Source organism: Diceros bicornis, chromosome 8 (genome assembly GCF_020826845.1).
Source record: "Diceros bicornis minor isolate mBicDic1 chromosome 8, mDicBic1.mat.cur, whole genome shotgun sequence".
In the NCBI taxonomy this organism is placed as follows: Eukaryota; Metazoa; Chordata; class Mammalia; order Perissodactyla; family Rhinocerotidae; genus Diceros; species Diceros bicornis.
The window spans coordinates 33,176,631-33,194,949 of NC_080747.1; the positions used below are offsets into that span (position 1 = coordinate 33,176,631).

An 18,319-nucleotide genomic window follows, 5' to 3' on the forward strand; every position below is an offset into this window, starting at 1 on the left:
TTCACTGAGCGCCTATTACCAGGGGCTGCTCTGAGCGTCATGAGGAATGAAAGAAACATAAGGTAGGGAGTCTCTAACCATGAGGAGGTCACTACCTAGCTGGCATCAAGTGCCATGTGGATGAATGACAACGAGAAGGAGGAGAGGCAGCGTTAATGTGGTGAGCACATTAGGCTTGGGCAGGTGGCCTGGATTCTGCCTCTGGCTAGGGGCTGCTGGAGGCAAGCCATTTGCATCTCTAGACCTCAGCTTCCCCATGTAAAAACGAGGCTTTCAACTCAATTTCAAAAGGACCTTCAGTCTCTGAGATTCCAGAGTGGTTGGTTTGTTGAAGGAGGCCTGCGCGTGGGCACCAGGAACTGTGTCATTTGATGGGTGAGTCAGACTAGAGACATAGGGGAAATAATGTCTTCACAATCAACACAAGGGCATAGGCAATTAAGAAACACACTTAGCTGATGGCTTGAGTGTCTGTTCCATTCAGAGGATATATTCCTGTAGAGGGACGGGTGACTCATCAGACGGCTGTAACCTGATGAAGTAGAGCTATCCAATTTCCTTGCTCTGATTCCAGGCGACCGAATGATCTTAATTTGGTTTTCCAAGGCAGTTTCCCCAGGCAAGAGGAGGGATAGGCTATGGCAATTGAAAACTGACATTCTTTTCTGGGAGCAAAATTAAATCACATATGAGAAATGACTGTGAAATTATATAAAGTAGCATTCAAATGCAAAAGGATAGCATCCTTCCTAATATCATCATGAGTTATGAATCATTTCTGTGCTTATTTGGTTAACCTTTGAACCATTTTTTTTACAGCTAGTAAACCCTAGGTGACTTGGTAAATATAGAAATTCTAGATTTACAAAGCTGATCAGAGGTGAAAATTACTAACATTTACTTAGTACTTTACAATTTAACAAAGTGCTTTCACATACAGCATCCCAGTAGCTCTGGGAGAGGGGGAATATTATTTTCCCAGTCTTTAGTTCAGGAAGGCTCAGCATTATCGAGGCAGGAAGGGTTTGGGCTGGCAGTCAAACCTAGGAGGTCTTTGCCTCCTAATCCAAATTACAGTGCTGCTGCTTCTGAAGGGAGTGAGCGTTCTTTTTCCATCCAACACAACCCTCCACACGATCCGTGCCCAGTGGGACAACTGATAGAGTGAGGAGAAGCAGAAGGTGATCTGTTCTGGAGATCTTTCCCTCTTCAAATGCTGCTAGAAGCACATTCATAGGGCCTTTCTGGAAGGCTGTCTCGTGGCAGGGTCTGTTTAGCTTCTTAGTCCCTGGACTCAGGCTGAATGGCAGGCATAGAAATCACTCATTCTGCTTAGATGGAGATTTGGGGTGTTGGGCTCCTACCTCTCTTCCCCTGAAAGTTTGGTCAGGATGTTCCTGCTGCACGTGGCTGGGGCCTCTCATCTGGGACAGCTCCCCCAGAGCAGTGCTCCCTGACCTAGCCCACCCCAGGCTCCAGGCATCTCAGCTGCTAGAGCTGCCAGTCTCAGGTTACCGGAGGGGAGGGAGGGCGGGTCTGGATCTCAGGACCTCAGGCCCATGTGCACTGCAAGTCTGAGCTCTCCATCTGCCACAGCGAGACTACGACAGAGGGGGATCCTGGTGCCCAGACCCTTCCCATTCACAGAGCGAAGTGGAAGATCCAGCAGCCTGGCTAGGAATTTATAGAGGCTTAGGGAAAAGATGAACTGGCTCCATTCCTGCATCTCCTTTTGCTGGATTTACTTTGCTGCCTCCAGACTGAGAGGTAAGAGGCTAGTGAGTGTATAACTATCTTGCCTCATTTGGGGCTGCTTCTTTGGTGGGAGGTAGGGTGGGCCAGGAAACAGAACAAATGATCTAACTGCAAGGAAATGTTCTGTGCTTTTTATTGATTCGTGCTGATCCTGGTAGGGCATGTCAGAAAAATAACTCTCATTGACCCAAAGCTTGTCCCTAGCTAATGCTGGGTCATCCCCAATTCTTGTTCTGTCTGTTGTTCTTTGCCTTGAAATACACACAACACTGAATGTTGATCCGGGTCCCTCTTTTCGAGCAGCTGTAGAAACAGCAGATGGAAAATATGCTCAGAAGTTGTTTAATGACCTTTTTGAAGATTACTCCAATGCTCTTCGTCCAGTAGAAGATACAGATAAAGTCCTGAATGTCACGCTGCAGATTACACTTTCTCAGATTAAGGACATGGTGAGTAACATATAGTGGTGACTCTTCGGAATGTTGCTTAGAATGAAACTAACAGTGCTTTCCAAAGGGACTGTCTTAACTGGGAGTTTGAGAGGGAATAAGAACATACAGCTCTGTGTGCCAGCTGGTGGGAGAAGGGAACCCCAGGGGAAGGAAGCTTCTACAAAATTAATTTCATTAAATGTTACCTAATCCCGGCCATTAACAGTCTTAGATCATCTAAAGAAAGATGGTGTTACACATCATGTGTTCCATTTCTATGAAATGTTCAAAACAGGCAAAACCGTAGAGACAGAAAGCAGAGTACCAGTTGCCAGGGGCTGTGGAAAGGATGGGGCAATAGTGACTGACTGCTTGATGGTCATAGGGTTTCTTTTTTGGGGTGACAAAAATGTTCTGGAATTAGATAGTGGTCATGGTTGCACAACATTGTGAATATACTGAAAGCCACTGAATCATACATTTTAAAATGGTTAAAATGGTGAGTTTTATGTTATGTGAATTTTATCCCAATTGAAAGAAAGGTGGTGTCTTAAGGTGAGATACCTTATTTAGTGCTTATATGTATTTAATTACACACAGTTATGAAACTAGAAAGACTTTTCTTCTGTACACTGTAGATATTTCCTGACTTTCTCATTTAAGTGAACCATCAGTTGATCAATTTTCAGAAAAATTTGGGCACTTAATCTATGTGAAGATCTGATGACTTAAATATTTGCCTTACATTCCAAACACTAAATCAAGTAGAAAAAAATACGGCCTTGGCAGTCAATCAATGGGATAGACTAGAAAAGCTCTCATTTACTTATTGAAAACAGATTAGTGCTCTTGGAATTCTTGTTGTGAAGAACAAGTGTTCTAGAGATGGAGGGCATTTGGTTGAGATGTCTATTGGACAGCTATATCTGGGTTAATTGTGCAGGATGAAAGAAACCAAATTTTGACTGCCTATTTATGGATCCGCCAAATCTGGCATGATGCATATCTCACTTGGAATCGAGACCAGTATGATGGACTGGACTCCATCAGGATCCCCAGCGACCTGGTGTGGAGGCCGGATATTGTCCTATATAACAAGTAAGTGCAAGTCAGTAGTTTCTCAGAAATGAACTTGTCAATTTAACAGAATTTGAATGTAAAGAAAAAGGAATGTTTAAAACATGCATGTTAAGTACCAGCTCATGTTCCTAGGCTCTGAAATGATGGTCATAAAATCTTAGATGATAAAATAATAGGTCATAAAAGCTTATAGTTACATTCCCCTTTTCAGGTGAGAAACTGTATTAGACACTGTATTAGATTTCTACGGCTGCTGTAACAAAGTACCGCAAACTGGGTGGCTTAAACAGAAGAAATGTATTGTCTCACAGTTCTGGAAGCTAGAAGTTTGAGATCAAGGTGTCCGCAGGGCTGTTACTTCTAAGAGCTGTGAGGGAGAATCTGCTCCATGCCTCCCCACTAGCTTCTTCTGGTGGTTGCTGGTATTCTTTGCTGTTCCTTGACTTATAGATGTATCACCCCAATCTCTGCCTTCTTCTTCACATGGCATTCTGTCTGTGTGTTGTCTGTGTCCATATTTTCTCTTTTATTAGGACACCAGTCATGTTGGATTAGGTGCCCACTCTACACAAATATGATCTCATCTTAACTAATTATCTCTGCCACAATTCTATTCCAAATAAGTTCACATTCTGGGGTGCTGAGGGGTAGGATTTCAATATATGAATTTTTCAGGCACACAGTTCAATCCATAACAGTGGTGCTCCCTTGTCCAAGACCAAGTATCTATAACAATGATACTACCAAGGTTAAATTAGAATGGGCCAGCTAAAAGCTGGCCTATGGATTTTGGATTTTGTATGGAGTGGAGGATGAACTAGATCATAAGATCACCAGTTGGCCTTTTCCTGGTCCCAGGGCAAGGGGCCTTGAGTAAATGGGGAGAAAAGGGCTATGTTTCCCAAACTGCAAAGTGCACATGAATCACCTGAGCAGCTTGTTAAAATACAGATTCTGATTCAGTAGGTCTGGGTAGAGTTTGATGTTCTGCATTTCTGTAAGCTCCAGATGTTGGTGCTGCTGGTCCGTGGACCGCACTTTGAGAAGGAACCAGATTTCTCTGCCACAATTCAGGCTCAGTTGCTCTACCTGTTGTCAAAAGGGCTTCTCTCTCTTTTTATTCTGGAGCCCAAGTTTCTGTGGGTTGGGAGAGGTTCCTCTCTGACTCAGAACAAGGTGAATGAAGGGTAGTTCAGGGAGGCTCTCCTGAGAGCTCAGCCTTCTAGTGGACATGAGTTTCCCTTCAGGAAGCAACACTGCTGAGTTGCAGCCTTTGAGAACTTTGTTCTCACTGTTTACTCGGAGAGCTCGTCCAAGGGTCATGCACTCTTGAAGCATAGCCCTGATCCTTCTGACCACTCCTCACTCTGAGTGGCCAGAGGAGTCTTCCATATCCTTTCCCAAGCAAGGTAACCTCCAAGTGCTAGAGCTTTATTACTCTGGTTTCCGCACCAACCTCCCCACACAACTCCCCCCCCACCCCCAGCCACTCCCCTACACAAGCACAGGAGAAAGAGAATGAGCCATGTTGTTCATTACCTCCTCTCACCCACAGGGTGCAGGAGAGTGATCAGAGAGAACAGTTTACATAGATCGCTTATAGCGTTCTATAAGTGCTAACAATTCTCCCTGGAAAACAAACAGAATGCTGGTTCTCCTTTCCCTCCTCCTTTGATTGTCTGAAGCAGTGACCAGCTCTTACTGAACTGCTTCTTTGCAAGCTTGCATGGTAACCTAAGTTAAGCCTACCCTGGTCTCCCGTTATTAGAGAAGCCCTACATGCTCATGAGCTCACACAAACCTACTGTGGCTTTGGTAAATTCTGTCCCCATTCTTCCTCCCTTCCTCCCCAATCACTGGCCTTGAGATGTGTGAGTTCTGTTCCCCATTCCTTTCACACACAGCCTTTTCACCACACTGACTAATCAGCTCTTTTCTGTTCCTCTGGGTTGACTCTTTAGGCTTCTCTGCCCTCCTGTCATGGACAGTTCTGTTTCAGATCCTCTATTCTCCTTTGTGTTCTCCTTCTCAGTAATGTCAGAGTTTTACTATTTAGAGGAAACTTTAAATGTAGCTATGATTGGATGTCATTTGCATTCCTTTAACCAACTGAAATGAGAATAGATGAGAGTTGTAGGATGGGGCAAAGGAGGAAACCCAGTCATAGCTGTTTCCCTGACCCTGGTCCTTCTAGCTGAATCCTTGGACCTGCAGAATCTTTTGATCCCAAATACCATATCACCACTTCTCAGAAGCTGGTACAGAACCTTGTAGACCACAAAATGGGCTTGCTGCTTGGTGGTGGGGTGAGGAAAGAGAGGTATAAGGCAGGTGAGCCAATCAGGTGTGATAAAGATAGTCTGGGCAGGAAGATGCTTAACATCTGGATTCACTAGTGCTGCCTGTCCATGGGGCTAGACTTTTAGGGATCAGGATGGTGATGGGTCCAGAAGCTACTTCATATGAGGAACATTGAATTTGTTGATGCTTAGTTTGGAAGAGAGAAGTCCTTGGGAGGACTTGATGGCTATCTTAGGCAATCATAGAGAAAATAAGAGAGAGAAAAGAGAGAAAATTGCCCCAGAGGACAAAGCTCAAGACAGTGAGTAGAAGTTAAAGGGAAGATAAGCAATTAAAAAAAATAGTAACTAATAACTTGAGCAATGAATTTTCCTGAGGCAGTGAGCTCTTTAGCAATATAATGGCTCAAGCAGATACTGGCTTTGTTATCAAATCAATAAAGGAGTTAATAAATTGGGGCTCAAAATTCCAGTGAGGTTGTTTAGTGTAAGTATATGGCCAATGTAATGGTTAGTATAAGAGGCTGCAAAGATTCCTAACATTTTTAGATTAGGTAAAGAGTGGATTACAGAAATTCCAAATGTGCATTTGTTATGAGAGAGTTTTCATGTTTGGATTTTAATGGGCAGCTTTAATACTTGGATTTTAGACCTGATGAGGAACTGGGTGCCCTATTATACTCAGAAAGATTTGTCTAGAATTTAGCTTTAAGTTTCACTTAAGTAGCTTAAATGATTGAGAGGATGGCAAATCTTTTGTATGAGATTGAAAACAAAGGAGGGGGAAGAGGAACAGGTTTGGAGAAAAAGAAGGTGAGTTTGGTGTATGACCTGTTCGGTTTGGGGGACCAAAGGAACATCCACATGGAGACAATCAATAAAGAGATTGCAAAGTCAAGTGTTAAGCCTGGAAAGAATGTCAAGGATAGAGGTATGAAAAACCCTTTAAGTCCTTATAGAACTACTCAAGGAAGGAAAGAAAATGCCTGAGGACAAAGTTGAGGAAGCTCTTCATTGAAGAAATTTACAGAGGACACTTAGAAGACGTGGTAAAAGAGGTAGAATGAGAACTGAGAGTTGTATCATAGAAACTAAGAGATGAAAGGGTGTCTAGGAACAACTCAGTGTCAAATGCTTGGGAAGAGTTGAACAGGATAAAGACTTAGAAGAGATCTTTAGATTTGCGATTTGCAAGCCGTGAATGACCTTTGAAAGAGCACACATTGTATAATTAACAAGACAGGAAACAAAAAGTGTTGGAGAGGATGTGGAGAGAAGGGAACTCTCATACACTGCTGGTGGGAGCGCAAACTCGTGCAGCCACTATGGAAAACAGTATGGAGATTCCTCAAAAAGTTAAGAATAGAACTACCATATGATCCAGCTATTCCACTGCTGGGTATTTATCCAAAGAACTTGAAAACACCAATGCATAAAGATACATGCACCCCTGTGTTCATTGCAGCATTATGCACAATAGCCAAGACTTGGAAGCAACCTAGGTGCCCATCAAGGGATGAATGGATAAAGAAGATGTGGTATATATACACAATGGAATACTATGCAGCCATAAGAAACAATGAAATCCAGCCATTTGTGACAGCATGGATGGACCTTGAGGGTATTAGGCTAAGCGAAATAAGTCAGAGGAATAAAGTCAAATACCGTATGATCTCACTCATATGTAGAAGATAAAAATAACAACAAACAATCACATAGAGACAGAGATTGGATTGTTGGTTACCAGAGGGGAAGGGGGGAGGGAGGAAGGCAAAAGGGACAATTAGACACATGTGTGTGGTGATGGATTGTAATTAGTCTTTGGGTGGTGAACATGATGTAATCTATACAGAAATCGAAATATAATAATGTACACCTGAAATTTATATAATATTATAAACCGATGTTACTGCAATTAAAAAAAAGAAAGAAAGAGCACACGTTGGGAAGAAGCCAAATTGCAGGAATAAGAGTAAGATGGAGAAGTGACAGCAGCGTGTATCCATCACTCTTGAGAGCAGTGTGTGGAGAGAGACGAGGGAGGTGGGAAGTGCCTGGGAGGAAGGGAGGTTGGTAGGAGAGACTTGGGAACAGAGTTGGGAAGGGACTAGAGGAACCAGAGAGTAAGAGGGAAGAAGAAAGGTGAAATCCTGAAGGAGACTTCGGGGGAGGAAAAGAATCACAGCACAAAAAGGGAAGTTAGCCTTGGAAAGAAAGAGGAGGACTCTTTTTGACACAGAGGGGAAGAAAAAGGGAATATGTGAAAGACGGAGACACGGGAGATGGAAAAAGAAAGGGATTGTGGGATTGAGTAAACAGACAAGTCTGTGCTGAGGTTCCAGACACTCCCTGGAACTGAAAAAACTAGCTGACTTGCACTGTTCTCTCCTTCACCAGCATCTTCCAGTTCTGGGGCACAGGCCTCTCACAGCCCCCACTGGGAAAGTCCCGTCTGCTCAAGTGCAAAATGACTAGTCAACTCAGTCTTTGATCACATGTGGAAGGGAAGGAGGGGCTGCCTGAAGAACACTGAGTGGCTGAGGAAAGGGAAAAGAAGAGGAACACAATTTAAATACTCTCATAGGGCCATATTAGTGAACACTGCTCTCTCGACCTCCATTTTGAAATTTTGTCCCTGTAATTTTTTCATATTCTAGTTGAGAACATGGAACCCAGTTAGAAACAGAGGGAAGGGGAAGAGAAGAAAATAGTATGTGTTAGACACTTACGTGTCAAGCAGAGTTAAGGCTTTCCATAGTGTGGTAGACAGAATAATGGCCCCCAAATTGTCTGCGTCTAAATCTCTGAAACCTGTGAATATGTTACCTTACATGGCAAAAGGGACTTTGCAGGTGTGATTAAATTAAGGAGTCAAGATGAGGAGATTATCCTGGTGGGCCCAGTATAAACACAAGAGTCCTTATAAGAGAGGAGTGGGAGGGTCAGAGTAGGATATGCCACGGAGGAAGCAGGGGTCAGAGTGTTGGAAGGAAGGAACCCTGCACCAAGCAATGCACACAGCCTCTAGAAGCTGGAAAAGGCAAGGAAATGGACTCTCCTTTAGAGCCTCCGGAAGGAATGCAGCCCTGCCTACATCTTGATTTTAGGATTTCTGACCTCTAGAACTATAAAGATGCTAAATTTGTATTGTTTAAGACACTAGGTTTGTGGTAATTTGTCATGGTAGCAATTAGAAATTAATACACATAGTTATTTACTTAATACAAAATTTAAAAGGAAATCTTAAGATATAATTTCTACTTTTACAGGTAAATGATAGAGATGTAACTTGCTCAAGGTTACAAAACATGAATCATGTTTTGAACCTAAATCTCCCTGTGATATATCCATGATGCATGCTACTTTCTAAAGGAGAACAAGCCTTATTTATTCAACCAACCCGCTTACCTACCTTCCTACCTTTCTTTGTTAAGTTCTTCTGTGTAAGACATTTGGTAGTGTGTTGAGAGGTAAATTAGGATTTTAAGACTCAGTCTCTGACCTCAAGGAGGAGTTTAATAAGAAAAGTATGTAAAAACTATAATAGCAGGTAAAAATGTAAGTCTCTTATAACATAGAAATAGAGACATGGCCCTTCAAAGATGGAGAGATTTCATCTGACTGGAGAGTCAGGGAAGGCTTCTCAGAGGAGGTGGTGTTTGAGCTGAGTCTTGAAGGATGCATCAGATTTGTACATGCAGGAAAGAGAGGATATTATAGATAGAAGAAAAAGTTTGAGTAAAAGAGAGAAATTCACAGGATCTGTTAGGGTTTCAGCCTTGATTCGTGGAGGAAAAGTAAAGGACATCAGTGGAAGGTAGGCTAGAAAGTGGGATAGGTACATCATGGAACATCTAGAACACTAAAGGAGGTTTGGAAGTGTTCTGTGGGCCATAGGAAACCATTGCAAGTTCTGAGCTGTAAAGTGATATGATCAGAGAAACCAGGGAGATAAAACAATAAGATGTTGGTCTTGAAGTGATTAAATGGTAATGTCTTTAAACTCCTCCTGAGTAGCTGGGGTGATGTTTTCAGACAGTGGGCTCCCTTGCCCTCTGGCTTCCCATTGGGTTGGGCCAATGAGGAGCACCAGTAGGCAACTGGAGGGAGCAAAGAGAGTGAGGTTAGAGTATGTATTCCCCTGATCCCTTCCCATAGGCTGTGTCTTTGGCTGGCTGTGTCCCTCGACAGAAAGTCATAACCCTTGTCATGTTGACCCTCTTCATGCAACTCTTTCCTTCCATGTCCTGGTAATTTTACTTTCCCTTCACCTCTTCAGGTCCAGGAATGGTAATAGCTCTGTTGTTATTAGCACTGATGTGGTTGCCCTATACCTTTTCCATACTTTTGTAAATAGTCCCTTTATTAAACTCTCCTCAAATTATCTAATTTGAGTGTGCCATCCATTTCTTACAAGGACCATGACTAATACAATTTTTCTAGCTCCAAATAGATTCTCTCTGATTCCCAGATCTCTCCTCTTACACCGAGAAAGGTAGGTTGGTTTAGGGATATTCTCACTTCACATATAGTTCTCACTTCTCATATAGCTAACTATACATACATTTCTCATTGATACAGAGGGTAAGTTCAGGCATTTTTTAAAAATTCATTTTGTTATATTCATAAGACCCACATTAAAGATCCCCTCTCTAAACCATTGTTAAAAATAGAGTACCACAGGGGCCAGCCCCGTGGCTTAGTGGTTAAGTGCGCGTGCTCCGCTACTGGCGGCCTGGGTTCGGATCCTGGGTGCGCACCCACGCACCATTTCTCCGGCCATGCTGAGGCCGCGTCCCACATACAGCAACTAGAAGGATGTGCAACTATGACATACAACTATCTACTGGGGGGCTTTGGGAAAAAAAAAATGGAGGAGGATTGGCAATAGATGTTAGCTCAGAGCCGGTCTGCCTCAGCAAAAACAGGAGGATTAGCATGGATGTTAGCTCAGGGCTGATCTTCCTCACAAAAAAAAAAAAAAATTGAGTACCACAATGTTAGCTGTAATGATCTGACTGGAGTAGACCCAGTTGGAGTGGACTCAATTGGGAATGGGTCCACTCCAATCAGACTATTATAGCTAACATTGTAGTGCCCAATTTTTAACGAGTGGAAAAAAAGAACTTTAAAAACATGCCAGTTCTTTGATCTAGCACCTCCTCTACTAGCAATTTAACCTAAAGAAAGAGTTAGTGGATAAATGCAAAGATTTAACTACAAGGATATTCACTACAGCATTTTTTATAAATGCAAAACTGGCAACAACTATAATGTCTAACATCAGTGAATTGGTTAAATAACTATGGCATATCTATATAATGGAATATAATGAATACTATTTAGCCATGAAAATAATGTCATAGAAGAATATGAACAGATGACCACATATATTGTTAAGTTTTGTCTCCTTTTTTTGTAAATTAACTTTTTTATTTTGAGATAATTTTAGATTACAGAAAAGTTGCCAAGATGGTACCAAGAGTTCCTGTATACCCTTCACCTGGCTTTCTCTAATATTATATCTTACATAGCCATGGTACATTTGTTAAAACTAAAACAATACTAACTAAACTATAGATTTTATTTGGATTCCACAAGTTTTTCCACTAATGTACTTTTTCTGTTCCAGGATCCAATCCATGATACCACATTACGTTTGGCCATAATATATTTTGTAGGGAAAAAATTGTAAGGAAGACTTGGAAAAATATGCATTAAAATGTTAAAAGAAACTTATTAATTAAGGTTCTTGATTGTTAGCATTGGAAAATGACTTTGGCTACCTTGTAAAAAAATGAATTTGTTGGAAGGATATTGTACAGCTCATGGAGTTAAAGGAAAAAATCAATGACTAGGCCCTGGGAAGGACACACCAGGACTGCTCTAGACTTCGAGACACCAGGGACTATTGAGCTGTTTTTAGTTTTTTGGATTTTTTTTACAGGGAGCCCTCACCTGGGTGTCTGTTTTTCGTCTTTGGTTCACTCTGCTTAAGATCTAAACTCCAGGGAGAGTGAATGAGCTGGACCCAGCTGGGGTCACACAAACAGCTCCTGGCCAGAGGAGGCTGGGGCACCTTGGTCAACAGTTATCTGCCCTGCGATGGTGGTGGAGAAAGAGTCATTCCCTAAAGGAAAATAGGAATTCTGCCCCCCCAAAATGACAGGCATAAATATTGATAAAGTAAAAAGAAGATATATTCAAAATAGATGATTATTTCTTAGATTGAGTAAATGATTTTTTTCTCTGTGTTTTCCAAATGTTCTACAATAAATGCGTACAGCTCTTCCAACAGCAACAAAAAACTGTTTTAACAGTCTTGTGCCCAAAGTTAATAAATCAGGTAAGCGGATCCTCCCTGTCAGATTTTAGCCTGGACAGGTTTACTTTTTGTCTAGATGTTTAAATCATCATACCTGGACCAAAAGTGTGGCATCGGGAATAAAGAGGAAGGGACACAGACCAGAGATGCTTTAAAGGAAGAATCCAAGAGAACTTGGCCCTGACTAGTTATAGGAAACAGAGGAGAAGGGAGAATTAGAGATGATTCCAGATTTTCAAGCCAGGGTGACAGGTAGAAGTGGGATCCATTGCCAAAGACGCTGAAGTGATGGGCACAGGGCAATGAGTTGGTGAGTTCTTCTAGCAAGCGGCTTTCATTTTCCTCCTCTGACCTCCAGGGCTGACGATGAATCCTCTGAGCCTGTGAACACCAATGTGGTCCTGCGGTATGATGGACTGATCACCTGGGATGCACCAGTCATCACCAAGAGCTCCTGTGTGGTGGATGTTACCTACTTCCCCTTTGATAACCAGCAGTGCAACCTGACCTTTGGTTCCTGGACCTACAATGGCAATCAAGTGGACATATTCAACGCCCTGGACAGCGGAGACCTCTCTGACTTCATTGAAGATGTGGAGTGGGAGGTCCATGGCATGCCTGCTGTGAAGAATGTGATCTCCTACGGCTGCTGCTCTGAGCCTTACCCAGATGTGACCTTCACTCTCCTTCTGAAGAGGAGGTCCTCATTCTACATCGTCAACCTCCTCATCCCATGTGTCCTCATATCTTTCCTGGCTCCCTTGAGTTTTTATCTCCCAGCAGCTTCTGGGGAAAAGGTCTCCCTGGGAGTGACCATCCTTTTGGCCATGACTGTATTTCAGCTCATGGTGGCAGAGATCATGCCGGCCTCAGAAAATGTCCCTCTGATAGGTGAGTTCAAATGTTTTCCACTTGCAGCCTATCTTTGTAGTGATTGGAGTTGTTGTCTGTGCCTTTAAACTCATAACAACTAGGTCAACTTCAAACTCAACACAGGCTGTCACAAACTTCATTTGGTGTCTTCAGCTGCCATCTTTGAATACAGATGTGGCTGTTGGAAATGAAACTGGTCTTATGGTCTCTAGGTTTACACAAAAAGGGAATGAGAGGAAATATAGTTTAGAGCAGTGGTTTTCAAAGTGTGGTCCTTGGACCCACAGCACAGCATCATTTTAGAAATACAAATTCTCAGGGCCCACCCCAGACTTACTGTATTAGAAACTCTGGGAGTGATGGCTGGCAATCTGTTTTAATAAGCCTTCAGCATAATTTTGATGCACTTTCTGTTCCTCTGGCTTAGAGGTTAAGGCCCTAACTTTGAAGTCAAAGAAATCTGCATTTGCACTCAGACTTTACCCCTCATTCCTTGATTAAGGACGAGTTACTTAATCTTCGAGTCTCTGCTTCATCACCTGCAAAATTTGTGTAATTGCTACCTCTTTGTTTCATTGCTTGGCACAGAATCTGGTATATGGTAAGTACTGAGTAAACAGTGACTATTTTTATCTTTTTACATCACAAGAGATCTCTTTCGGGGAAGAGTGACAAACATGATAGAAATGAACTAGATTTTTAAGCTCGCCATCTACCCTTAATAGAATAATTCTCAACTTTTACTGGATATAACAGGTGTGGGAGAGCTTGCTCAAATGCAGGTTCCTATACTCAGAGAGTTTGATTGAGCAATCTTGGGAATCTGAGGTGATTCTAAAGTAGACCACGTTTTCAAAAATCTGCAATAATGAAATGTCCCTCTAAGTGTAGGAGTGTAGACCGAGGGTATCATTCCTGCCTCCTTTTTCCTTTACCTACCTTGCTCTGAGATCCCTCCTACACCGTTAATACCTACTCCCTGCCACCAAAGGATGCTACTGAGCTCCAACACCTCTATCTCAGTGATTGTTGCTGTAATAGATGCTTACCCAAATCAGAAGCTAGACCCAATTCTTAGTTCCTTAAAGTAAGCAATGAGGAGAAATTTCAGAACACCAAGAGACTTGGAAAGCAACATCAAAGGGATATTGTACTGCCCTTTTACCCTTTACAGAGTCTAGTATTGCCCAATATTCAGATGTTACTACATTGGTTTCTCTGTTTGAAGATTTCTTCCTTTTTGTGTCTCTCCAAGCAAAACACACACACACACACACACACACACACACACACACTCCTTTTTTTGAAATAGACACAGAAGATTTTCTCCCCCACCGCCATCAATTAAGAGGAAGAGGTGTATTGGCCTTTTTAGTACTTCTCCTGAGGCAGAAATGATTGACAGTGGTGACATCCAATCATAACTCAGTTTGAGGCAGGATCAATTAGCAGATCCCTCTCTTCTTTAGCAGTGATATTCAACAGCAAACTGGCTCAATTTCTGAAGAGAGATGTCTCAGGACATGTATCAGGAATTTTGCAAGCATTACTTGTCCTGTTTCTGTGATAATATGAAATGTATCTTTTTAGGAACGGTGTACGCAGATGTTGAGAATATTTATTAACAATCACAATTTGTTCTTTGTAGCACCTATGAAATGTACTTCCAATCTTCTAGAAATGTGTTTAAGTTTTCTGAATTAAGTGTAGCATTTGATCTAAGCTTCTGGCCCATAGCCTTTACTATATTAAGAAAGGTCCCATTTATTTTTAGTTTACTCAGAGCTTTTACAAATAATGAACAGATGACGAACATTGTCAAATGCATTGTCTTCATCTGTTAAGATATCATGTGAGTTTTCTCTTTTACCCCATTAGTGTAGTGAGTTAGGTTTTCTGATGTGGAACTAAACTCTCCTTTATTGTGATGAATTATTGTTTTGAGATACCATTGGATTTAGTTAGCCAATAATTTTTATGGGACTTTCTCAAATATGTCTATAAGTGAAATGGCCTTAATATTTCCTGTCTTGTTACTTTTGGAATCAAGGCTAAATTGACTTCATAAAATGAGCTAGGCAGTTTTCCCTCTTTTTCTATTTCTGGAACAACTTGCATAAGATATGGGTTATCTATTCCTTAAAAGTTTGGTAAAACTCCCTATATAAAACCTTTAGGCCTTAGAGCTTTTCGGGGTGGAGTGGGTAGAGGTATTTGATTAATTTCCATTTCTATTCAAATGTTCTTTCTTCTTACACTAAATTTGACATCTTTATTATATTTCTAGAAATTTCATCTAGGTTTTCAAATGTATTATCATACAGCTACTTATAATATTACTTTATTGTTTTCTAAATTTCTATTCTATTATTTCCTCTTTTGCATCCTCTCTGTCTCTTTCTCCACTCCCCAACCCCCACCCCCAGCTCTATTCTGTGAGTGGCCTTATCAAAGGTTTATCAATTTTATTACTCATTTCAAATAGCTTGCTTTTGGTTTTATCTTCTTGTTTTTTGGTACTATATTTTATAAATTTGTGCCCTTATCTTTATTATTTCCTTCCTTAATTTTCCTTTTTCGTGAATATTTGCTTTATGCAATCACATCTTAAAGACTAAGAGTGACACAGTGTCTCCTTTCTTACCCAATAGTAATGAGCTTTCATACAATGAGGCCCAAAGACAATTCTGAGAACCAGCCAAGATCATTAATTGTTTGTTTGTTGAAAGTGGAAGTTTTTCCTGTCATGATCTCAGCAAACATTTGCAAACTTCTTAACTCTGCAAAGGACGCTGCTGAGAACTTTACACGCATTATTTCAAATAAGCCTCACCATATTCCTATGAGATAAATACTATTATTATACTCATTTTACAGAGAGGGAAGCTGAGGGTTAGCAGGATTATATAACTCACTCCAGGTCACAAGTCTGGTGAGTGACAGAGCTGGGATTTGAACCCAGGATGTTTGATTCAAAAGTCTATACTAGTAACCATTAGTGTCTACAGCTTCCTTAGAAAAGGTGTTTATTTCTTTTTGAGCCAAAAATGAGGGCAGTTTTAAGCTAACTTGGTTGTTGTTGTTTTCCAGGCAAATACTACATAGCCACGATGGCCTTGATCACAGCCTCCACTGCCTTGACCATTATGGTGATGAATATCCACTTCTGTGGGGCTGAGGCCCGGCCAGTGCCACACTGGGCCAGGGTGGTCATCCTGAAATACATGTCCCGGATCTTATTTGTCTATGACGTGGGTGAGAGCTGCCTTGGTCCCCGCCACGGCAGGGAGCAGGACCACCTCACAAAGATTTATGGCAAACTTCCAGAACCTAATATGAAAACAGCCAGGAATAAAGACCTTCCCAGAAAGAAGGAAATGAACAAACTCCTAAAGAATGACTTAAGGTGCGAGGGTGAGAACCCGCAGGATGCTGACAGTTCCTGTGCCCGGTACAGAGTGCTGACGAGGAATATCGAATACATCGCTAAGTGCCTCAAAGACCACAAGGCCACCAATTCCAAGGGGAGTGAATGGAAGAAGGTGGCAAAAGTCATAGACCGATTCTTCATGTGGATTTTTTTCATTATGGTGTTTGTGATGACTATTTTGATCATAGCAAGAGCAGATTAGTGGGCATTTGGTATGTGGGGATAAATCAGTAAAATTCCCTGTGATCTACTCTAATGTTCTTCCAAGTCAGATGCACACACACACACATATACACACACAAATGTGTATATAATATATATTATTTCGGGATTATATTGTCTTTACTTTTTGTTTTTAACTTCAAATCAATATTATAGCTGCCTGTCAAGTTAAGCAGGAGGTCCAAAATTTCAAGAGTAGGGAGACGGAAGAAATAGAGAAGGACTCCTTTTATAGCCTACCAGAGTGGTTGACGGCTGGCCTCTAGATTACGCAATTATCCTCCCCTTTAGCAGTACAGATAACAAAATACACCACATTACTTTTTAAAATTTAAAACAAAACAAAACAAACTCACTTTCTCCTTAGTCCCTATTAAAACATGCTTTTAAAAAAGGAAAATAGCCATATATTTTTTAATGTGAGTTAAGTCTTAATGTTACCTTTCTCAGGCATGGTGCATATCAAGCCATATCTCAAATGATGGAATAAAAAGTTTTGTCCCATATAAAGAAAGTCTAAGGATCAGCAACTTAATGGGAGAGAGAGCTTTCTTTGTAATGATGATGTCATATATATTGGTTACATTTTATATAAACCCTAAAGATGAAGTCATTCCTGCATTTAGTCTTTGATTTAAGTAAGATAATCAGCAAACTGGGCTCGTTCAATTATTCATCCAACATTTATTGGGTTCCTCCTACATGTGATAAAGCTACATGATTCACATTTGCCTTGAGTGTCATAGCAAATCTGATGCACAAGGCTGATCCCTTTTGACCTTTACAACAGTTCTGTGAGCCAGGCAGGCAGGTATTTCTCGTCCTCTTTCTCAGGAGGAAGAAACTGCATCAGAGGAAGGTGGATATAAGTGACCTACCTCCTCAACATCCAACTAGGTGGTGAGTGGAGCTGGGATTCAAACCCTCAGCACTGTGACTCCGAGATTGGGCCAGGTCGGCTGAAGCCACACTGCTTTTGGCCGTGACAGATCATGATTTAGGAGAGGAGATACTGAGAGACTCTCATTCTTAATTCTGAATTTCTGCCCGAAATTACTTCCTATGCTTCTCAACTTTTTTCCTATTTTCAATCAAATGTGTCTTCAAATTCCCCCACTTCCACCTTGATTAAATTGATCCAAGTACTAATACACATCTCTAACTTCCAACTCCTCGACTATTCTGTTACCAATTAAAAACGAATAAACAAGCAAAGGAACAGAAGTGGAAGGAAGACAAGGGTTAACCTAGGAAAGAGAGGATGGTATCTGGTTTAAACATATAGACATTGTATTTTATTCTTGTGTTTACTTATTCAAAAAACATTTATTGTGCACCTACTATATACTGACTACTAAGTCAGCCTTGGAGGGAACAAATACAAAACATAGTTTCGACCTTCAGTTGCTCACAGTTTAGTAGAGGAGACAGTCAAGAAAATAGACAAACACAATATAGTGTAACAAGTGCTATCGTAGAAGCATGGATAAAATGCCATGGGAACAAAGATGGTGAATCTGTTTGATGGAAAGCTTGGGAAAGACTTGTGGAGTGTAACATTTGAGCTGGGCTTTGTAGGGTGAGTAGAAGTTTGCTAGACAAAGAAAGAAATGGGATAGAAATTAGAAAGCATTGGGGAAAAGAAAAGAGTATGAGCAGAGCTTGGAAAAGCAGAGGCCTTGGTGTATTCATGAAATGGATGACAAGGAATTGCGGAAATGTAACTTGGAATCAGACTATTTTTCTTCTTTATTTTAACTACAGAAGTACTTTTATCACTTACAGTTGCATTTGGCTACAAATAACAGAAAACCCAATGGACCACGACTTAAGCAGATAGAGGTTATTCAACTACACAAAAATAAATCGAGAGTCACAAAGTCCCGGAATCTTTCTATCTTTC

At 41.2% G+C, this 18,319-nt stretch overlaps 1 protein-coding gene across 1 annotated transcript; it reads left to right on the forward strand.

The window, feature by feature from the left end:
• Window positions 1-1,615: 1,615 nt before the first annotated feature.
• Window positions 1,616-16,519, forward strand: CHRNA9 (cholinergic receptor nicotinic alpha 9 subunit). Its single transcript, XM_058546940.1, has 5 exons — window positions 1,616-1,767; window positions 2,059-2,204; window positions 3,130-3,284; window positions 12,250-12,782; window positions 15,855-16,519. Exons 1-5 carry the CDS (start codon window positions 1,704-1,706, stop codon window positions 16,394-16,396), a joined length of 1,440 nt encoding a protein of 479 aa, XP_058402923.1. The 5' UTR covers window positions 1,616-1,703; the 3' UTR covers window positions 16,397-16,519.
• The last annotated feature ends 1,800 nt before the right edge of the window (window positions 16,520-18,319 follow it).

Bases quoted from the DNA above. Each gene is read 5' to 3' on its own strand.
- CHRNA9 (XM_058546940.1), top strand. From the start codon at position 1,704: ATGAACTGGCTCCATTCCTGCATCTCCTTTTGCTGGATTTACTTTGCT. The intron at 3,285-12,249 runs GTAAGTGCAAGT...TCTGACCTCCAG, and splicing joins GATATTGTCCTATATAACAA to GGCTGACGATGAATCCTCTG. The intron at 12,783-15,854 runs GTGAGTTCAAAT...GTTGTTTTCCAG, and splicing joins AGAAAATGTCCCTCTGATAG to GCAAATACTACATAGCCACG.